Source organism: Ornithodoros turicata, chromosome 2 (genome assembly GCF_037126465.1).
Source record: "Ornithodoros turicata isolate Travis chromosome 2, ASM3712646v1, whole genome shotgun sequence".
Lineage (NCBI taxonomy): Eukaryota > Metazoa > Arthropoda > Arachnida > Ixodida > Argasidae > Ornithodoros > Ornithodoros turicata.
Window position 1 is genome coordinate 29514838 of NC_088202.1, and position 23740 is coordinate 29538577.

The window sequence follows — 23740 nt, forward strand, 5'->3', positions numbered from 1 at the left end:
AAGGCTCCTGGAACAGGTGCCCACTTCTTCTTCCTCCTCCTCCTCCTCGTTCAGTGGCCTTGATCCGTAAAGGGAGATTGGCCAGGGCTCGTGGTATACACACGTGGAGAACACACATTTGCTTTCAGGTTAAAGGTAAAAACGGAGTGGTTGATACATAAAATATAGAATGCCAGCAGCAACAGAGCTACACCATCTCCCAGTATGGGTCGCTCCAAAAGGTAATACTGCCGGTAACGACAGAGTAGCTCCCAGGCCGAGTTCGAGGCGTGTATATGCAAGTCTGACGAAGGCGGCCATAACGGGGACACTGGAATAAGAAGTTCTCTACGGTTCCGTCCTGTCCGCAGTGTGTGAACGCTGGGGATGAGTGCACTCTTGAGCGGTGGAGATAATAATTTAACGGTAGAGCTATGCATCTAGCGCGTGTTGGGTAAACTTCATGCTGGCGGGAGGTGCAGCAGCTGATGTTCATATCTGAGGCATGCGGTGGGAGTACTGGAGAGGGCAAGAAAGCGGCTGTATCTGGACCGCACAACCTCCGCAATGATCGGCAAAACATGGAGAATCTCGCCTGACAAAGTCATTTTCGCAAAACTGTGAGCCATTTCGTTGTTCGTGTTGTGTGCCATTCGTCAGCGTTGTTTCGTCGTTCGCAGTGAGGAGTGTACGATGACAGGGGATCCACGTAAGAACAATGTCAGTTATATGTGGCGGAGTAAGAGATAGCAAAAGAGCCAAGAATACTCTGGTGGTAGATTTCCGCTGCTGCTTGAAATGGGTGGCGCATAGCCCAAGGGCAAATGGCCACGGAGAAATGTGGGTTCACTTAGAGGCTATTAGAAACGTTGAGATGCAGAGATAACGAAATGACGGAATAAATAATTGAGCAGGAAAAGCGATTGTGGATGCGGCCAAAGGACAGAATTCAGGAAGAAGTGACGGCGACGCTACTATAGGCCTGTTTCACGACATCCGAGGGGCGCTCCGAATCGTGTATGCAGCGCCAGCGCAAACACTTGGTCGTGCAGCCTGGTGTAGCTTGGTGGTCACGCCGTAGAGGCTGCATGCGGCTAGGGAACATGTATTCTCTGTACTGTGGGTTTCAAGAAATCGTGTCCCTGAATGACTTCTTTAGAAGCTCAAACTTACAGAAGGGTGAGACATTAGTTAACACTCAGCTACGCCTATTTTCGAGTGTGACAGAATGGAATGGTTCTCAAACGATGTGTTCATAAGGGAACACTGATTATGTGTACAAAATAGTTATCCCAAACTCCTCGCGGTTTTTCGAAAAAGTGAATTTTTAGTTTCACTGACTCGCAAACCCTGTGTCGACGACACATTCGTGGTCTGCCCGTGCTCCGGCTTTGCATGACTTTTGGCTTGGTTTCATCCGCCAAGCCGGCCAGTTTCTTCTGCCGAGCCGTCTGCTGCGCAGATTGACATTGGGGAAACGATAAACAGTTCGCTATTAGGGAGTCAGTATATTTCTGGACTTCAATGAACCAATGAGGAGCGTGAGTTTTGCTTTCTTCGACTGCAAAGCATTTGCTAGGCCAGTACAGACTTCCTGGTGTGTTTCGTGTTCCGTGCTGCGTGCCGAGAACGCGTGAGCGTTTTGCTCCCGTCTGCAAGAACACTTCAGCATGCATTTCCAATGTTTCAAACCACAACTTTCCGAAAGGCGAAAGAAAAAGCTATTGACTGCAACAATCGGTTACAACGCCGACTGGGTGCCACCTTCGAAAGCAGGGATTTGATCTGTTCATTTGGCTCATACGAATGTTACGGAAGCAACGCGCAACTTGTTTCACAAGAAGCCGAAGATGTCTCGTCCGGGATGCTGTGCCAACCTTATCTGCACCAGGAGATTGCAGAGGCAGGACTAGGCAGCAGATAAAGGTAAGACGCATGATGTAAGACAAGTCAGTCATGCGGTGCAAATGCCATCACATAGAAAAGAAAAATACGACATCTGTCAGTTACTGCTTCATACTTTAGAGATTAGGCCCCAGCGGGTGTATTCTCAGTACATATTTGGAATTGCCTTATTTCTTAAATGATTTCTCAGGCATTCTGGCACCACCGAAAAGCTTGCACTCCACGTCTCAACTGTCACCGTCTGGGTTTCAAGCTGAAGGCTGTCACCAGTGCCAACCAGATGCCCCTTCAAAGTTCACCTGTTTTTGTTGACGGAACAGTGACGCCTGGTACTGAGACATTTCATTTTCTGATGAATCAAGTGGATTGCATAACTTGTGCTTGACTTCTTGTGTTCGTATACCCTTGCTGTTGCTCTCTTAGAGCAACCATGCCTGAGGTGTTTGTGTTTCTTACTCCAGCGCTTTCACAGTACATTTAAGCAGTATCATCGTATCATATGCACGGCAGCACATCTTGTGTATTTTGAGTAAGGTATAAATTAAAATGTTGGCTCAGCTGTTGGTCACAAATAAGATGTTCTTCCAGAGCCCTCAAGGGCAGTTCAAGCACTTTCAATGTGTGCAACAGCACATACCTTTTCACAGTTTTGAGTAAGGTAAATCGAAATCTTCCAGTTGATGTGTTTCGGTCATAAATTATGTTTTTCGAGACGTTTGAAGATTACATTCAAACAGCATCATGTGTGCAACAGTACGTTCTTTTTCTCAGGTGAAGTAAGGTAAATCTGTCCGCTGTTATGTTCTGGCAATGCAGCAGAAGCTTGTGTTGCATTCAAGTGGTATCATGTATACAAAAACTTGTTTTATGCCTTTCTGTAGCTGCTGTACTAAGATTGTGAGTACAGAGACAGTCCTGCAGAACATATCGGAGCATCTCGTGTGCTATTGTTGGTATGATTTGCAGCAGTATATTGATAATGTTATTATACATGACTTCATCTAATATTTACATTCTTACTTCCAGGTAAACCTGTCACGCAGATGCCCTACCCCTTGGTATGCTTAGTTCAAGATTGTACCGAAACAATCCACCTGGAGCATTATTTTTCAATTGGCAGTGGCATTACTATCACAACACACCACACACTGCATGTCTAAGGTGCGTGTACAATGCATCAAACCTATTCTCAGGTACAGGCGAGCTGGTACGCAATAACAACATGAAACAACTGACAGAGAGATCGTAAAGTCATGCCTTTTCCTGCGCGCCTCGGGTTTCATGTTGTTACCCTCACATGCAGCTCATATCGCTGTGCTGTGCAGCATGAGCAAAAGCACATATTGTTTTGGTCACATGACACGGGACACAAGTACTACTATACAGCATTCTACATCATGTAATCTAACAGTTCTTCACGTTTGAATATTTTAACCATTGAATTTTCCCTGCATGCACCATACCATGTCCAAACACGAACTGCTAGACAGCAGCATGTACTGTTGCGGTATAGCATATATGGCTTGCGTCCTGCGATCGGTAACAGTGGTATTTTTTGCTGCTACAACCGGTAAACTACAGTAAAGATTTAGAAATACTGTGTCATACCATAAAGCACTATGGGAAATGGCAGTTTGGAAGACTGGGAGAAGACTGTCATTAGAACGGGGGACATGTTCTCGGTGAAATTTTTTACAGTGTGTGCTCTACCACGTAATGCATTGCAGGCCACCACAGTATGGTAGCGCTCTGAATACTGATTTCCTCAAAAAAGGAATATGTGCTTTTCTTGTACTAACTTCCCCTTATGCAAAGTAGTAGGAACATGTTTTTCAGCCAATGGGGAGGAGGACATCATTCTGGAGTCTCGTTGCCCTACAATGTGTCGTGTGTGAAGGTCATTTTGAAGAGTGTAGGTGGTACAAGACTGTGCTCCCACATTCTTGGCAGTGTTGACTAATAACCATAATAAAGTATAGAGTACATTTGTTGCTTCATATATTTGTGTCATGGCAAAGTATGTAGAGATACGTCTGTCTCAACATGCAGGTGCCAAAACTGCTTTTTGTGCCTAAAATATGACAAAATAGTTGTCTGTTCAACACCACTAATCATGTGCCGGCCTCCATGACATGTCTGTGACATTCCAAAGTGATTAACATGTCCCATAGATATTTGCAATGCTGAAGATGACTGTGTACCTTCTATGGATTCTTGTTTCAAGAAAAGTACTGTGTGATTTGCTAACAGCGCCTGGCTGTACCTTCACAATTCTACATAAAAATGTGTAAAGTTTCCCGAAGGAAACATCATGAAGGTCCATAGCGAAAACCCTGAGACGAGGGATAGGAAGGGACATACACAATGTCTCAACATAGTGTGTGTATGTCCCTTCTTGTATCTCCTCTTCAGGTCTCGCCATCATGGACACGATCACCAGCTCGCTTACTGTTGAACCGCGATAAAGGTCACTTTCATGAACTGGATGGCAGCCAACATGCTGTCAATAAAAAGAATAATGGAAGGAGCTCAATATGATCCTTAGGCTGTGCGTGGTCATTGCTTTCTGACAAATGGTGCCTTAGAATTTCAGGACAGTGCCTGCAGTGGTAGTATTCTTGTGTTCTCACCCTTGACGCCCATGTGTCATCGGTCACCTCTAATTTGCTAACATGCACATAGCTAAAACAAAGTATATTTGTATTTCTTTGAATACAGTCGGTACAGCACTTTGTTTTTTGAATGTTCTTTGGATAAGATAAATAAAAAAATTCTCTACTCTGCAAGTCTCCTGTCAGCTCTACAGAGCAGCTCGAATTTCACTAGAAGCCACGTGTGAAACCTAGACCAAACTAGTGTTGAAGGTCCATATAGGTCATAGATAGATACTATTATTATTATTAGATCATAGGTCAGGCTTAGGTTCTGGTTGGTAGCAACGCATTTGAACCTTATTAAAAATTGGTGCAGGATGTGACCAACATAACTAAATACACCAACTGACTCTCACAAATTTTGTGGTGTTATACTTTTGAAACAACATTAATAGGCCACAGTGGTCTTTTCTCCTTTGTTCCTTTTAACCTAGAAATATTTTGTCTTCGGCATCACCAGCCTTAGTTGCTGAGCATGCAGTTATTTACGTTTAGCACTGCAGTTTCATATTTGTTTCTCTGGACAAGCAAGCCCGGGCTTCCTCATTTTGATAAGAGTCTTTCAGATTTGACATGACATTTGTGGACAAGGAAAACGTTTGGACTCTGTATTTTGCTACGAAATGTACCGTACAAGGCAGAGGATAGCATCAACCGTTTCCACCAAGGTTATTAAATTTGTGATAAGGTATATATACCTTTTGTCACGGACTAATTTGGTGGCAAAGTTACTTGAGTGGCAGTTGTGCAATTTTAAGCACATGTTCAAAAAAATTAGGGTATGGGAAGTGCTGCTGGTTGAACATGTGGAGTACACAATATAATAATTGGGGTGTATGTCGCGAGACAACTGAGTGTGGAATACACAGCACAGTGTAATGTTCCTATTCTGGCAATGTTAGCATGGTTCAAGAAGTGGAAATGTTGCACTAGCCTTAATAACATCTGTTGGGCCCAGCAAACAGGATACATATACCCTGATCTGACGACACTATGCCTAACTCAAAGCAGTATGAGATCGACCCGTACGTGTTTATTTGCGAAACTATTATGAATGAAATATGGCCTGTGTGGTATAGAACAATGCGGACACTCAAGTAAACATGCAAAAAATACGTATAAGGGCTCTCGATCTACATGCCGCCATGCGCTCTATGAGATAAACAACACACTACAAAACTACATCCAAACACTTTTTGTGCGGGGCAACTCTAATGACCACTTTCATATAACCGACGAATGGTTGAACGAATGCAGTTCGAATGGTCACGATACATTCCTACGTCGTTCATTGTGGTCACGCTATGATGCTGCACAATAGATGTATCTCTTGTAACTAGCCTGGCAATCGCACGATGTGCATGGGCAGAAATACGGTCTTCTTTTCTTTGAAGACCAGTCCTCTGCATGTATATGATCAAACGACCACCAAGGCTCACGTTGTTGCTCAGTCGCTCCCATCCCTGCACTTGTAGTAAAATCGTAGGAATTCCTCGAAAGTTTCGGGAGCACGGCCGGATACATTCGTTTCTCGCAGCGAGAGCGACGGGGACTCCGACAGTGCAAACACGGCTGGATGATAGAGGAACATCATTGGCCAGATTCGAACTGTCGGTTACGTGATTGCATCACTCGGCGCCTGACAGTCTGGGAAGAGAAATCCGTGGCTGCACCCCGGTCATGTGATTGATTATCGTGATCAGATCAGCATCGGGGAGCGATCCTATATTTTGGTCACATGACCAAGGTCAGTCCAGACCGGGAAATGATACGAGCAGCATCGGAGAGCGATCCTATATTATAGTTTACATGACCAAAAGGACACCAGAGCGGGAAATGATCAGGGCACCGTCGGGGGACTACCTTCTACCTCCTCAGTTCGCACACCATCTGGGAACCAGTCGGGGCACTATCGCCCGTTCAGGAGCCGAAGTCCCGTTGCGTTCCCATTCTTTCCCGAGGGTTTGTGCTGCTGGGCTGGATCCGTCCATAGGTTGACAGAGTAACCCTCTCGCTGTATGAACGATCTCTGTGTGGAGAAGTCGAACGAAACGAAGACCCCTTTACAAGATTTAATTGCCAACGTATCTACACATCACAAGAACATTCCATCGAACCAACGGCTATTCAGTAGAAGAAAAAACCCAGTTCATCACACCTTTCACTTCGTTGTCTTTGGCGTCCTTTCTACTACTTTAAAAGCTAGGAAAAGCGAGAAAAAAAAAAGAATCAAACAAAGTTCGCAACACATCCCCCCTCCCCCAATTGAGCTTAGCTCATTTCCAAGGGGTATAAAAGCTGCACTGGTCGTCGCAACCTCGGACCCATCGGCCATTTGACAGTACAAGCACGAGTGTTCCCATCACGATCAGGGAAAACTGCCTTAAAGGGACTATCGCATCCGGAGACATGGGTAGGAAATGGTTACGAGAATGCTTGGCACCATTCGACAATCGATTTCACCGATTTTCACTGCTGAGAAATGTTTGGGTTTTATATAAACGAGCTTTTTCGATCAGCGAAACCTCCGAGACATCATTGTGACGCAGGAGCCAACAGGACCAATGCGAGGGCGGCGCCGTTCTTCTCCATTTTCTCTCGGACACGTCGTCTGCTTTGGAGATGGCGGTCGTGTATGGCTACGTGTAATGAACAACCTATTTCTTCGTAAGTGTTGTGAAATTCGCTCAGTGGTGAAATTGCAACATGCCGTTGAGTTCGGGAACGCATCGTGGTATTCCTGACGGCAAAAAATCGTCTGGGGCGAACCCGAAATGACATTTCACGATCCAAGGACAGGGACGCCAAACGAAAGTTGGAAGCAGCAATCGCCGGCAGGCGTCTTGTCGTGGCAGAAGAATTGCACGTTCGGCACGTTTGTTCCTCGCATTTTGCTGACGAAGCGTACGTGGAGGCGGACCCATTGCAATCCCGTATGGGAGTGTCAGCAAAATGCAAGAGGCTAAAGCCCTATGCTGTACCCACATTGTTCCATGAGCAAATGGACACCACCGACGTACCGGATGAGCGGGTAACATTTGTTTCCAGTACATTTCGAATGAAGCCCCACAAAAGCGTGGCGTATTGATATAATAGCCAGAAGTGGCTCCAGATAGACTGGGTGTGGCTCGAGTAAGATCAGACAGCGCACCGTCGAGACGCGCGGGATCTAGATGACTCAATGTAAACATACACTCAGAATGTCAGAATGTAAGTACGTACAATAAAGCGGAGAGTATCTCACGAGATATCGATTGTGGTGTTCGGGGATAAACTCCCAACAATATAACAAAAAGTATGTACTGCAGTACGCTCTTTCCGCGGATTTCCTTTCCGCGATTTCCATTCCTTTCCGCGAATGTACATCGGAATATGTATACAGCGCCGGCAGGCAATGATGTAACCAGACCCCATTAGGCCCCGCTAGCACCTAACGTAATTTTTTGACGGGCATTCCTCTAACTTTTCCGGTTGCGATATTCAGTCACTGCTATATTCTCACAGAAAAAGTTTTATCCCATCTTTCTTTGCTAATGTAACCCAGCATGCACTCACCATCATTTTTGTGAGCAAGAGAGAGCCAAGCAGGCAGCTTTTCCAACAGAATAACACCATTCGGCATTGCACTTTTATGCATCATATTGTCCGACATCAAGTTCTCAATTTCTATCAAAGGTGGAAAGAAGCAGCTTGATGGTAATGGTACCATCAAATCTGCTTCAGGTGGTGCTGCTTCTATTTATTAGGATAGTTTAATATCTGTGTTGTACAGTGAATGAGTTGAATCTGAGTCAGAATGAATGTTCAGTGTTTGTTTCATTGTTCAATGTTCATTCAATAACTTTTTTAAAATGCAATTTTAGTAACCATCTATAAACGGGCGTCTAATGAACTATATGCACACATCTGTGACTTGTACACGTGGACTTGTAGTACAATTCCAGTTACAGTGCACATGGGACACTCCAAGGGTTCAAGAATATGGTGGTATTGGCATTGATATGTTGCATATGATAGTAAATGCACATGATAGTAAGTTTTCGCTCTTGGTCTTAATTTTTTCTTGTTCAGGCACATCAAGCTTCACATCTGTCTGGCTCGTAATACTGTATGGAAGGAAAGAACCTGTTACCACCCTGTCAACCTTGAACCTAAATTCCAGCTCTCCACACACAGCAACTGAAACGATAGCAAGGAGGAGGGAAATAAAATCTACTGACATAATGTAATCAGCTTTTGTTTAACACATTTAATATTTGTATCACGTTCACAAAGCTTTCATGTACACAGGAGGAGAAGTAAAAGTGGTAATACACACATTGCACTAACCTCTATCCTCCATTAGAAATGAAGCATAAATCCATGCTCAGGGTAAAACGCACCAGCTTCTCCCCCCCCCCCCCAACATAGGTGAAAAACGTGGTACAAAAGAAACCTCTGTATGGCTGAAAGCTGGTATTCAAAATATGCATTATAGTACCAGTGCTTCTCCTCGTCGTGTGATAACCTTGGTTTGTAGTCCAGAATGATTTGCAATGAAAATTATTTACACATTCCACTGTACTTGCAATATCTGACTACAAGTCTACACTGCTTGTGAGACATGCTTCTTGAACTGTTACAAAGGGTTAAAACTTTCGAAACGGTCAGTGCATGCACATATGACTAACACTATGACCAGTATAACTGCTCAATAATTTGTGACTTCACACTGCAACATTTCTTCACTACATATAGTTATGAAAAGCAGGAACCATCGATAATGTTTTGATAGTGTACACAGTTACGTCTTCTCAATAGCAAACCAGCTTTTATGACAATAACGATAAGTCCTACAATGGATATGCCTGGTCTGCATACAGTGGCCCACTTGACACTTATGTTGCTCGTATTATCCACTATATACTGTTGATGGGTGCAGCGTCCTGATCCTGCGCACAGCACATCCTGGTATCTGCCTTCGGTTTCTTATGCCAAGGTACCCATAAATCCAGCTTGTGAAGAAGCAATACGCAGTGAATCGGAGGCGCCTGTGTGAAAGAATAGTAGAAGAAAAGTATTGATTTATTTGACTAAGAGCACCAAAGTTTTAGTAAACCGTTATCCATGTGCTCGGATTGAAATGGGAATGAAATCACGCCATTTACAACGTATGAGAAGTTTTTTGACACTGTACCTGCTGTCAAGTCGCTCAAGAATACGCGGCGGTCATCACGACAAAAGATGGGTGCGTCAACCAGCGAGCTCCCTCCGCAGACAAACGCCATTGAGGAACAGGTGATCGGCGATACAACTGTCCCTGCAATTTCCGAGGCAACCGACAGCCGGAGTTCGTCAGGTTCCACTCGAGTACAGCGAGTGCAGAGGCATCTCTCATTTCCAAGTGGACAAATGTCAAAACGCCCGGCAGTGCACAATCATCATGAGCGATCGGATATGATATGCTTACCTGAAAGTGTGGTCGCCATCGGACCGTTCGTTTTCACTGCCTGCACCTTCACTTGCGGCAGGGTAGAGTGGCAGATGGTCTGTGGAGTAAGGGTCGTCATCTAACACAATTTCTTCAACGCTGTAATCCCCAGAATCGCTTGGAGCGACGCGACGTCACTTTCGTATTACGACGATTCCGACATGACTCTGGCTGTCTGCTCGCCGTCTCGCATTTCAGATGCTCGCCGACCCCACCGATCAGCTGTGCGAGAAGACGCGCTCTCATTGGCCCTGTTGGGCGTGACGTTTTCAAGACTTTGGGGAGAGCTGGTGGAGAGTGACTTCATACTCCGTCGTCTGCTCTTTCGATGTATTTCATTAGATTGCTCAGCATATACGCAACCTATTCACTTGGGATTTTCCCTACTCTTGTCAGGGACCACCGAGATATATTGTGGTATTAAAGTTTCGGAATCGACCGGGATGGATGCGATAGTCCCTTTAACGGTTCCCAACTTCCAAAAGTACTTGGGGCGTCGGTCGTCGTGCATCACCACTACGTCTCCCTCCTTTACTGTATTCCTCTTCTTCTGTGGACACTTGTATGCAGAACGTAGGTCAGAGAAGCATCGGTCCACTCCTTCCAAAAAATGTTGGTCAGATGCTGGTGATACTGTCCTCTTCGTCGGTAGTCGGATCTACTGTAGGTAGCAACAGAAGGCGTGGTGCTGACGAGTAAGGCAAACAGGTCCGCCGCTTTCCAATCAAAAATGGGCAGAGGTTAGCACATTGTCATTGTGGTCCGCATCCGCATAGGTAATTGGTCGCGATTAATAACTGCTTCAGGTTCTGTCAGAAGTGTAGCTAGTTCTTCCGAGGTAAGTGAGGCTCGCCCTAAAGTTCTGCGCAATACTGCTTTGACGCCTCCCATCATTCGTTCCCATCAGCCTCCCACCAAGCTGCTCGCTCGATAATGAATTTCCAGGGGATGCGGTGGAGGCTGCGTGGTCTTGTACTTGTGGTTGAGCGGCCACTTCCGAGAGATCTCGCAGTTGCTTGTATGCTCGCTTGAAGCTCGCAGCATTGTCCGAATATATCACTTCCGAAATCCCCCTGCGGGCGATGAAACGGCGCAATGCAAGTAAAAAGGACGAAGTTGATATATTTTGAACCAGTTCCAGGTGCACTGCCCTAGTTATCGCGCACGTGAAAAGTGCTATATACACCTTCACATTTCCAGCCTTTTCTTTTGAGAACAGTGGCCGGCAAAATCAACACCGACGATGCCAAATGGACTTGTTTTACAGACACTATCTTTAGAAAGTGGAGCAACCGGCGCGGACAACGGCTTTAAACGAAGTCTTTGACACCGTCCGCATCGATGAACGATCCCCTTGAGCAACGATCGTGCACGTAATATCCAGTAATGCTCTCGCAGTTCCACAAGCATGGCGTTTACTCCGCTGTGTAGGAGACGAAGGTGGGTTTCCATTGCGAGTAAATCTACGAAGCGATGGTTGCGTGGCAAAAGGACCGGGTGTTTCCGATCTTCTTCTAGATCGGATTCTTGCAGGCGTCCTTGAAGGCGTAGCACAGACTCGTCATCGAGGTATGCATGCAACTGCTGTATTCGAGATGAAGGTGGTTTCTTATTGACGTTGAAGAATTGAGATCTCTTCCTCGAACGCAGATTTTTGTATTACTTTGAACCAGAAAATCTCTGCATAATGTATCTCCTCCGCAGTAAGTGCAATCGTTGATACCCCGTTACGTCCACGATAATTCTTTATGAACCGTTGGACCCATGCAGTGATACGAAGTACTTTAGATAACTTACTGAAGTGTTCAAGGTCAGGGATAGGCAGCACCGAGTTGACAACGAATACGTTAGCAGTGCATGGCCGTCTTTCCTTGAGCGCGGCTTCGTCCTCTGACTCGCCAAGTAAATCAGGCCAGCATGTCGTATGCTCAGAGGGCCATGGCGGGCCTCTCCACCATAGAGCGGATGACGTCAGCTTCTTTACGGATATCCCGCGTGTTAATAAGTCTGCGGGATTATCTGCACTGGGACAATGACTCCACGAACGTGCGTCGCAGCTGGACTGAATTTCTTGCACCCGATTTGCAACGAAGGTGTTTCACTCCCTACTGGAACGTCTAATCGAGGTTAGAACGATCGATGAATCACTCGACATGCGATACTCAAAGTAGAAGGCGAATACCCTCTAGAGGTATGTCAGCATTCTGATTCGAATCACAGCAGCCATGAGTTCCAGCTGGTGTAATGTCAACTCCTTCAACGGTGAGACCCGTGCCTTAGAGCAAATGATTCTAGCCGTAGAATCACCTTTGTCATGCACTATGCGTAAGTAGGCCGCACAACCGTAAGCACGTTTGCTCGCGTCGCAGAACACGTGAACTTTACAGCAACTCCCCCTGGGGTGGAAATGCAACGAGGAACCTCCACCTTCGGTATGCTCGAAATCTGTTGACACCAGCTCTCCCAGACGTCGATGAAGCCTTCTGGTATCTCCTCGTCCCAATCCACTTCATGTTTCCACAGATCCTGAAATAATATCTTCGCTCCTATGGTGAATGGATTTAGAAGTCCCAGAGGTTCGAAAATCCTTGCAAGAGCTTGTAGCACCGATCTCTTTGTTTGGCAGTTTTTTGAAACAGAACTTAGGGCCAGTTCTCACTTGGCGACGACCGACGCGGCGTCGTGAGCGGGCGGCGGAAGTAGAGGCACATATTTGCCGCCCCGTCAGCGCGCACGATTTTCATGTTCCCACCACAGTGGCATTCCGTCGTCCAAAACAGACGAAAAATCAGGAGGCGTGGCCTTTCTGCGTCACCTAATTGGTCGCCAGCTGTCGTTCTCGGCAGCTCTCGCCGACGTCGTGAAAGAAGGTCGGCATGGCAGTTTTTTTTGGCTCGACATCTCTCCTCTCCCGATTCCGGAAATGCGCGTCTATTTCCGCTGCCAGCTCACGTCGCCGCGTCGGGCGTCGCCAAGTGAGAACTGGCCCTTAGGATGCCCTCGATGTCGACCGCTAGACAATCGTCCTGTGTATTCCACACTATTCCGAGGACCTTTATTTTGGAACAGAATGGCTGTGTAGGGGCGCTTACCCCGTCTTGTTGGAACTTATCTCGTAGCTCTGGAGAATTTGACGACCATTTCTTCAACACCATTTTCGCACTGCACAAGATAATTTTTGCTTCGTTGTATAGCTGTAAAGCGTCAACAGCAGAATCGGCTCCGAAGACAAGATCATCCACATAAAAGGACTTCATCATAATTTCTGCAGTCCGTTTGAACCGCTGCCCTGCATTGGCCAAATGATGATTGGGAGTGGCAGAAAGCAGGAACGCACTCGCGGTGGTACCGAACGGCACTCTGGTCATGCGCCACTCTACAATATTTTCTGTGTTAGCTGAGTGCGGTGAAATTTCGTCGAACCATAGGAAGCTTTCTGGATATCTCCGGTCATTCCTATGGACTTCATCCGGATCTGGGTGCTGCTTAGGACCCTTTTCTAAGTGGTCGTTCAGTGAAGTGCAAGCGCGGGCGTGAGACGACGCGTCGAAAACTATCCGAATTTTGGTCGACGACGACTGCTCCTTCATAACTTCGTGATGCGGCATGTAATAAATGCGTTCAGACGTCATCGCTGGGCACTCTGGACTCCTCATGGGGACTTGTTCAGTGTCCATGACGTATATAGCTACGTATGGCTTTGTCGTACTTATGAAGTAGCTCTTCCTTTTTACTTAGTCGACGGACCGGCCTTTTCAAACGAGTCTTCGCTGCTTCGAAATTCGGGTCTAAAGGAGTTTTAGTTGTCTCCAGGGAAGTCGCACATCATAGCGTTCCTTGCTATAGATCCCTCGAAAACCTTCAAGACAGAGTTATTATGCGAAGGCTCGAGGTCGTCAGCAATACCAACGTTTTCAAGCTCCCAAAACCTTTTCCATTCGGCAGCTGAAGGAAAGCATTCTTGCCCGATGTTGGAATGGAGCACGCAGACCATATCTTTAGATTGTCTCGCGACAAAACCACGTAACCCGCTGGGGCCCAAGAACGCCCACCCGAGCTTCGAGTTCGCTGCGACGAGGTTACAATTGACTCTGGACCTCTTGATTTCTCCGGTAAGAAGGTGCCATATTTGGTCCGCACCCACTAAAACGCTTATACCCGACACTTCCGGAACTCCTGGATAAATAACGGCATCTGCTACGTCTATGTCGTCGACTTCGAGATGCGTCAAATGCTCTTCTGGCATAGGTGCCACGAAAACCTTTTTGGAGATCACAGGTGCCATGCTGACGTCCAGAGCAATGTGCTCATTGTAGAACTGACTTCGAAGCTTAAATTGCACCAGTTTTCGCCTCACTGGTTTTGAAGAAGTACTCGCAAAATGCTTATGCTTGATGCTTATCTCGATCTCTCCTGTCGCCGCGGGCTTCAGTGTCTCTGCGACGTCTTCACCAATAAACGTCCTTTGGCTCCCACTATCGAATAGTCCCCTGGCGCAAAGGCAATCGTTGCTGGACACTGCCCAGGCTCGAAAGGCCTGAAGATATGTGGTGTCAGAAGAATTACATTCGGCTGGCGAGGAACAGACTGCAGAAGTGGCTTCATCAATTGCTCCTTGCGTTTTAGGAGGCTTCCAGCTAGTGTTATACATGGTCGTTACATGACGTCCTTGACAACGTGTGCACCTAACCTTCCTGCGGCATTCTCTCGATACGTGGCCAGCAAAAGTGCAGCGGAAACATCTTCTCGCCACCTTCAGCTTTTCCTTCTTCCGTTCCACTCTGGTCGAGTCAGTGTGTAGATGGGTGAGACAGAGGTCCACAGAAGAAACATGCGTTCTGGTAAGCGGAGGTCTCAAGGACGTTCGGTGACGGTATCTTGCTGTTACTTCCTCGAAGGCTTGGCGGACGAGAACGACCTTCAGTCTTGCCACTAGTATTGCTCTCTCACGACTCTGAATCCTCGACTTTCAAGAATTCGATTATAGTGTTGAGTTCCTCTTCTGCCGTCTCTTGCTTGTTCGGATATGTTCGAGTTGCTCTCTTACGGTGGAAATCCACTGCAACGCCCGAAGGAAACGACCTTAAAACGATATCGCTCATCATGGTGGCGTAGGAGGAGACAGGAGTACCTAACGATGTGAGGCCACGAATGTTTGCCTGCAAATAGTTGTGCAGCTTCCTCATCGATGATACATCATTTGAAGTAGTTACGGTAGGAAGATGCCGCAGCCGCGACAAATATTCCTTTTCGATTCTCCCTTTATCGCCCAAACGGTCCTTCAACAGGATTTAAACCATCCTCGTAGCAGGCTTCAGTGACTTGTAGCCCTGCAATTGCTGCTGCAGCGGGTCCAGTCAAGAGGGCTCGAAGGTAATGAAATTTTTCTGACTGAGTGAGAGCCGGTTGGTGTGTATTGCATCTCTGAATTGTTCCCAAAACGGTTGCAAACTGCACAAGTCTCCGTTGTACTTGGGTATTTCAACCTTGGAAGCTTCGCCCCACTTCTACGATTTTCTCGCGACGCTTCCTGACCTCCACTGAGGTCAGGAAGAAGGAGGTGAGGAGAGATCAGTCAGCGATACCCCTAACGGCGCCTGTAAGCGCTGAGCGAACACCAGCTGCGGGTTGTTTGCCTTGCGCCACCGCCTAGAGAGCCACTGTGGCATGTCCCTGAGGGCAGCGTTGTGTCTCAGAGAGAGAGGGCTTTGGCATAGAGAAAGGAAGGTATTTACTGTGAGCAGGCGAAAGCGCGACTTTAAAGGAGGAACTTGAGCTTCTGAGTACAGCGCCAGGTTCGAGGCATACTTAGGGAGACCCAGGCAAAGGTGTAGCATCCGCTTCTCGATGTGAGGAGTCTAGCCAAGCGGTAGTCTGGAAGATGGGAAAAGAGGACGCAGCCAAACTCTAGTATCGGGCGTACGTAACACTGATGCAGAACAATAAAGCTTTCCTACGCATCCTGATGCGGGCGCCGGAGCAACGATAAATGATGCTGCCGGCCTTCGCAGCTTTTTGGCTCAGGGCTTCAAGGTGTTGGGACCAATCAAGCTCCCTGTCGTACCACACCGAGGTACTTGAGTGTGTTTGCCTGGCGGATGGACTCCGACGAGACCTTCAGGTCGAGAGTCATGACGCCCGTTGAGCATCCGGTATGGGGAAAGAGGAGCACGGCAGATTTCTGCACGTTCAGCGAGAGGTGAACGGATCGCATCCAGGCAGACAGGGTGACAAGGTACGCTTGCAACTTCTCGTACAACGAGTGCAATGACGGCGATGAGGCGAAGAATGCTATGTCGTCGGCATAGGTGATTGTGAGGATGTCCTGGTCCAGGGGCAGAGAGCTCATAAGTATGTTGAAGAGCAGGGGTGACGATACAGATCCTTGGGGCACTCCCCGAAGCTGCACGTGCGGCGATGAAGTGAAGCGGCCGTCAGAGCAGTAAAACGATCTACCGGTGAGGAAATTCTCGACCCACGAGAGGATGTACGGTGGGATATTTAGGGAAGCCATTCTTTGCAGGAGGACACTGTGCTCCACGCTATCGTAGGCGTTGGCGACGTCGAACGTAACGAGAGCGGAAAGCTTCCCATTTTCACAGGCAAGACGGATCTGGCTTTCGAGATTGACATGAGCCACCCAAATGGAGCAGCGAGGACGAAACCCAATCTGGCTATCATTTAGAGTAGATGCGGCTTCCATGTGAGAAGAGAGACGGCGATGCAAGATGCGCTCGACCGTCTTGCAGAGGACTGAGGTCAAGGCAATTGGGCGGATGTTATCCATGTCAAGACCCCTGGCGACGGATTTTTTTATGACCACCACTTTTGCCACCTTCCATTCGTCGGGAACCCATGAGTGCCCTAGAGACATGTTCACGATGTTGAGAAGTTCTTGGACCAAAGGGACTTTACTATCCTGCCAGTGATACCGTCCGGGCCAGGAGCTGATTTTGGGAGGGCGTGCACGACAGAATCCAGTTCCTCTTCAGTAACTTTGAAGAAGCCGGACGGCGACACGTGGGGAACTGCGTAGGAGTGGGGAACAGTATTACTGAAGCGGAGCGAAAGACCTCTGGCAATATCTTCGAGCTTGGCCTTGACGACATGGTCGGCAGCGACGGAGAACTGGGGGGGGGGGGGCGGCACCCGAGAACGACCTGCGGATGTAGGAGACGTGCCTGTGCAGGTCCCTCCTGCGCTTCGGGTGAGAGAGGAATGAGTTGCGCCCATTATATAAGGAATGTTTCGCAGCCGAGGAGGTGCGCAGAGCTTTAAGGAACTGCAAGTTCTTCCAGTTTACATGGTATGAATTCGATAGGAGCTGCTTCCAGGCGGCCTTGCGCCGGCGAAACGCTCTTGTACATTCCTCGTTCCACCATGGCGCCCAGTACGACGACGAGTGCTTCTGGATATAGAACGTGGACTTCATGAGAGAACGAGACAAAGAGGCCGCTGCCTTGGCGGCGCAATCGGTGGCAGGGAGTCCTGCGCATTCCTTCAAGAGACAGGCCAGGCTTTCTGCCTGCAGGGAGTAGTTACAGAGGGGGCGCGAGGAAGAGCGAAAAAAAAAAAGGAAGAAAGAAAGTTCGCAACACTGTGAATGAAGCACGCGCATTCGAACTAATACAGACGTCGAACTAATGCTGCCTGTGTGGTGAAGCTCACCTTGCTGACTGTGAGACTTGCAGTAGCCGAGACCAGGAGACTTCTCTGCTGGAAATCATGGGCACGCGTCACTGCTCGCGGTATGATGCTGCCGCTGTCTTGAAAGGCCGTGGGTACAGCTTTGCACGAAAAGCTCAGACACCTGTTGATGGCAACCTCGAGAAGATGATCACCAGCGCCGTCGAGCAGCTGTGTCCAAACTGAGGGACGAGATCAGCCCATTGATTGCTCTGGTCACGTCTCTGTTCCCTATTCTGTCAGAGGCTGCGATGTCTGATGCTCCCAAGGTTCCTTCCTCTCCCACAGCGGAGACCGGGGTTCATCCGTCGCCACCTGCACCCGTTACCCCTCACCCCGTCTCCATCCCTCCTCCGCTCTCTCTGCCTGATTGTGCTGTCGCAGACTCCATGATGGATGATGATGATATTCCCTCAAACCCCTTCACCATCTCTGTGCTCTGCCTTCGTTGGCAAGCGCAACAGGAACAACATTAAGAACTGCAGGAAGAACGGTGACAATCACGACCATAAGAATGGCAGTAAAAATGACAGCAAGACCGGCGGTAAGACAGGCGGCTGCGATGTCCTTGCGGCTGCGGTTGCTCAGTCTATCCTCGGGGATGAGTAACGTCCGCGTGCTTCAGTGGAACTGTACTCTATTTTTCCGCTTTACCTGACTTACATTCCTTAGTCTTCTCTGTCTCCCCCGATGTGATACTGTTACAAGAAACAAGGCTTGCTCCTTATCTTTCCTTTTCCCTCCCTGGCTTTCACTCCTTTCGGTTGGACAGGCGTGCTTGTAGAGGTGGCGGCCTGCTAACCCTCATTTCCTCTAGGCTTGTTCACTCTTCGCGTATCATTGTGCAGGTGATGTCTGCAGAATGCGAGGTACTAGCGGTGCAGCTCCGCATGCCGGGCAATCGCCCCTTGTGTTTTATCAACGTTTACTGTCTAGCAGGATTTCTGTCCTAATCTACCTTTGATCATGTGGTTTCCAAGACGGCCGGCGACTATATTGTGGCGGGAGATTTCAACTCGCATCATGTCATGTGGGACAACAGGACTGATGCCCGCGGCAGCGAACTGTGGGACTGGATCTGTCACCATAACCTTTCTCTTGTAAATGATGGGTCAGTGACCTTTGCACGTGGCTCTTGCGCTCCGTTCTCGACCTCAGGCTGTACAGCTCACGCGTCCCAGTTCTGTCATGGAAAGTTGTCTCCTGTGGAACATCTAGTGATCACCTTCCTGTTTTCTTCGAGGTGCCCTCGGCAGCCCAACGTCTCTCCCTCGTCATCCGCCACAATCGCTCACTCCAGGAAAAGAGAGTTACTGCGCTGTTGCAGGCCTGCAACAACATGCCAGTGGGTGATCGTGCTGCTGCTGCTGTATCTATTATTTCCCAGGCCATTGGGTTATCTTCTTTCCAAGTGCGCAAACGCTCACCTTCCAACTGTGCTCCCTGGTGGAAAGAGGCCTGTACAAGAGATTATCGGCGACGGAAAGCTGCATGGAAGCAACTGCTGTCCAACTCGTGCTATGCCAACTGGACACGCTACCAGATCCTAAAGGCCACTTTCAAGAGGACTGTCTCTTCTTCCAAGTGTGCATTTCACAACGAGCACAATTCTTTCCTATCTCTCCCGAAACAACGGAGGGCTCTTCACCGGCACATATCGTTTATCCGGGGCCAGTCTTCATGTTCACCTGGCGAGTTCCACGTTTTATCCGATGCAGACGCCATGTCTCGTCTTGAAGATGTTGCCAAGGGCCCCGCCACGCGCTTCCATGACACTGTTCCCCTATCTCCTCCTCCTCCTCCTTTCTCCGTGTCGCCTGGATTCGTAGCAGTCGAATGGGACGAATTGGACTGCATTATCCGTGCGCTCCCTTCATCTGCTCCCGGTCCGGATGGCGTATCTGCTCGAATGATGATGAAATTTCTGTGGTCTGCTCACCCCATCGTCTTGCTTGAAATTATCAACACCTCTCTGAGCTCGTCCTGGATCCCCCCTGACTGGAAAGTATCAAGGGTTACCCTGTTGAAGAAGGTTGCGTCCAAGGGCCTTGCCATTGACAATATTCGGCCGATCGCGCTAACGTCTGTCCTGTGCAAGACTGTGGAGCGAGTGATTCACCGCCGGTTGTCTGATTTTGTTGAGTCCAATAATATCTACAACTGTAGCCAGATCGGCTTCCGTCAGCGTTGTTCCGTCTGGATGGGCCACGTCAACCTCGAGAGCCAAGTACGCGCACAAGAGGATGGGGACTTCTCATGATGATAAGTTACTGGATTGTGATGTATTGGAGCTATGTGGCTGCCGTAAGGGCGCCTGCAGCTCCAGTTCTTACGCGTTAAAATATAATAATTGGGAGTGATGGAATTTAGAAGCGGTCTTTTATCCCGCTGTCTTTTAAGAAAACGCAGAGCGCTTTCAGTGCTTTGGATTGTTGGTGCCTTGTGGGCCATCTTCCGGTAATCTTGCAAAAGGAGAAAGGCCTGTTGTCCAGTGCCGCTAGAGTCTGTTGGAGTTTAAGTCTGGCTTGGCTATATTCTGGGCAGTGCATGATTATGTGGTGTGTATCCTCTGGGACTTTGCATCGTTTGCAAAGGTCTGAGTCGCAGAGCCTTAGCTGGCGCCTTGTAGTTCCTGTGTACAGCGCTCCAAGTCGTGTGCGATGTATGGCTGTTTTGACTGATCGTTCAATTCCATTTGGAATTATGCTGTCTGCTTCAGGGTCGATGAATGCAAGGTAGTCCTTTGGTCTCATTGATTGTTTCCAAATTGTGCGCGATCTTCTTTCTGTACTTTTACGAAGAAGGCTCTTGGCATCTGACTTTGTAAAGGGGATTGCAGATATCCTACTTTTGCTAGGGGCTTCCTTTGCAGCTCTGTCTGCGCATTCATTTCCGGAGATGTCGCAGTGAGACGGTATCCATTGGAGTGATATATTGTGTCCTAAGGCTTCGGCTTCGCTGTGCGCCTTCATGATGTTGTAGACAATACGGTCTTGTGGGTCCTGCTTTTGGATGGAGTAGAGGGCCGCTCTGGAGTCGGAGCACACTACCCATGTCCCGGCTTGGGATTTTCTGATGTGGCGTAGAGCTTTCAAAATTGCATGTTGCTCTGCTGCTGTGGATGTTGTCTTGTGGGACAACCTGTACGCTTTTGTTATGCCGTCGGTTACGAAAGCACTGGATGATCTGTTTTTCGATGTGGAACCGTCGGTATACACCTGCATTGCTACCGGGTAGTTTTCTTCAATATGTGCCATGGCTAGTGCTTTTAGGGCCACTTGTGGTGTTTCGTTTTTCTTGTCAATCCCTGGTACTTCAGTGGAGATCTTTGGTGGGAGTAGGAGCCAGGGGGCCGTGTCCTGATAGTGTCTTTTTGCACGATGCTTAGGAAGGATGCGGTCAATGTATCGGATGGCCTTATAGATGCTACATTTGGTGCGTTGCTTTATCTTGTCGATGAGGGGGTGCCCGTAGTGTCTTGTGAGGAGACGGATAAGGTGCCGCTCAGTTTCTTGTTTGCGAAGGGTTTGGATGGGTGGCTCTCTTCCTTCGGCAAGTACTATATCCGTTCTGACAGTTCTAGGAAGTCCCAGGCAGATGCGTAGACTGCGACTTAGGATACGTTGCAGTCTGTTATCCTGAGACGGAGAGAGGTTTTGAAGACAAGGGATGCTGTAGGCTATTGTTTGCCTGATGAGGCCACGGTGCATTGCTTGAAGAGCCTTGTTGTTACCCCATCGGTATCCGCCAAGGATTTTCATTATGTTTGTGTAGGTTCTTGTGGATTTTTCCAGGTGGTTAACTTGGTCACCCCATGTTGTATTCCTGTTGATGGTGACTCCCAGGTATTTGTGCTTGGTGACCCGCCTTATTTCGGTTCCGGCCACTGTGAGTTTAAAGTTTTTCAGCCGCTTTCCTGTAAAGGGTAAGTAGACGGTTTTGCTGGTTGAGAGGTCCATGGCTCTTTCTTCAAGGAAGATGGCGATGGTTACTAGGGCATACTGAAGTGTGTTTTCTATCGCCTGTATCTGTCTTCCACTGCTCCATATGCAGAGGTCGTCGGCATACATGGTATATTTTACTTTGGGTGGTAGTAAGCTGGCGAGCTCCGACATGAGCAGATTGAAGAGTGTCGGGCTGAGAACTGCTCCTTGCGGAACTCCTTGTACAAGTGTGACTGGGGGTGTACTCCCTTCGTTGGTGTCCATAAAGACCTTTCTGTCGGTGAGAAAGCTGGTGAGCCATGCGAATGTTTTTCCATTCAGCCCTGATTTTCTTACTGCTTGCAGTACGTGGGCATGGCTGACGGAGTCAAACGCTGATTTGATATCAAGGAAGACTGCTACTGTGACGATGGACAAGGCTTTGTTATGCTGTACGGCCGTTACGAGGTCTGTGATGCAGTCTGTTGTACAGCGGGATGTTCTAAATCCGGCGAATTCTTCGGGTAGGTAGTTTGTTTGCTCCAACCACCATTGCATTCGAGACAGAACCATTCGCTCCATGATTTTGGCAATACAGCTTGTGAGGCTGATTGGTCTGTAGGAGGTAATTTCCTCCTTTGGCTTCTGGGGTTTTCTGACTGGAATTACGCGTGCCGTTTTCCATTCTTCTGGTACGATTCCTGTCCTCCAGCTCTTGTTGTAGATTTCGAGGAGGATCTTCATGGCTTTGGGTCCTATGTTTGCTAGGCACTTATAGGATATCCCGTCTGGACCTGGGGCTGTCTTTTTGTTGGAGGCTGCTTGGATAGCACGTTTAAGTTCATGGACTGTAAAGTCCATTTCCAGTTCTTTGGGGCGGCTTTGCCTTGCATACTGTTGTCCACAATTGCTGACCGTAGAGACTGGTGGTAAAGGGCACTTATGGAGGCCTCTGACGTCTTGTTTAGGGCTGCCAGGAAACTGTTGGCAATTTCTTTTTCTGTGCTGTTCGTTTTCAGAGAGATGGTGCGGAAGGGTGCTGTTTGGGAGGGGACACATTTGAGGCTTTTTACTATGGTCCACATCTTATTCGCGGTAGTTGTCGGGGACAAGTTGTTGCAGGTATCTGTCCAGCTCTTGATCGATAGTTTCTTCAGGTGTCGTTTTATTTTGGCTTTTGTAGCTTTGGCTTCGATCCAGCAGTTTATGTCCCCGTTTCTCCTGTATTTCCTCTCTGCGCGGCGGCGAATTGCTCGCAGCCGTTCATACTCTATGTCGACACTTGTATACGACTTTGGAACGTTGATCTGCTTGCTGGTTGCTTTTAGGTTATTTGCAATTTCCTGGGCAAATTCTTTCGACGTGTGTCCTTCATGGAGGGATGCTGTATTGTGCTGTCTGAAGTTTTTCCAGTTGTATATTCTTAAGGTTCTCCTGTGAGGCTTATATTCATCATAGGAGATGAGGATTGGTATATGGTCGCTTCCTCTTGTCTCAACGTCAACTGTCCAGCCTAGGTGCGACGCAATATCACGTGTGCATATGGTGAGGTCCAGTGGAGAAGAATAGGTGGGTCCTTTCAAGTATGTTGGGGAGCCATCATTGAGCAGGCAGAGGTCGTTTTGCTCAATTGCGGACTCGATTAGCCGTCCTCTTCTGTCTGTCTTGTGTCCCCCCCAGAGCTGTGAATGAGCGTTTAGATCTCCGCAGATGACAGATGGGAGGGTAGATTCCCAAGTAGGTTATTTATTTCCCGTAGAGAGACTGTGCAATGAGGGGGTATGTAAACGCTGATAACAGTGACTGTTCTCCCTTTCAGTTTGATCTTTGCGGCGACGTATTCCATATCACATGCATTGGAGACGTAGAGGAGGCAGGAAGGGAGGTCTTTGCGAACTGCCAGTAAGGTACGAGGGTTGTTGCCTTGTGAGAGGTACACTTCATAGTTAGCCAGGCGAATGGTCCCCTTGATGTTTGCTTCGCATATAGCTAGGACTGGGACGGGGTATCTATGTAGAAAGTTTCTTAGGTCGTTGAGCTTGTTTTGCAGTCCATTTGTATTCCATTGGATGGCGAAAGCTGTGGAGTAGAGCTTATCCATGATGGGTTGCGGTGAGTACTCT

General features: G+C 48.1%; 1 protein-coding gene across 1 annotated transcript; it reads right to left on the bottom strand.

Annotated features, from left to right (window-relative positions):
* Nucleotides 1-12956: 12956 nt before the first annotated feature.
* Nucleotides 12957-13685, bottom strand: LOC135384475 (uncharacterized). The gene has a single exon (XM_064613677.1). The coding sequence runs from the start codon at nt 13683-13685 to the stop codon at nt 12957-12959; it is 729 nt and encodes a 242-aa protein (XP_064469747.1).
* Nucleotides 13686-23740: the final 10055 nt, after the last annotated feature.

What these genes read in the sequence shown, in the direction of transcription:
- LOC135384475 (XM_064613677.1), bottom strand. Translation starts at nt 13,685, where the DNA reads ATGGACACTGAACAAGTCCCCATGAGGAGTCCAGAGTGCCCAGCGATG.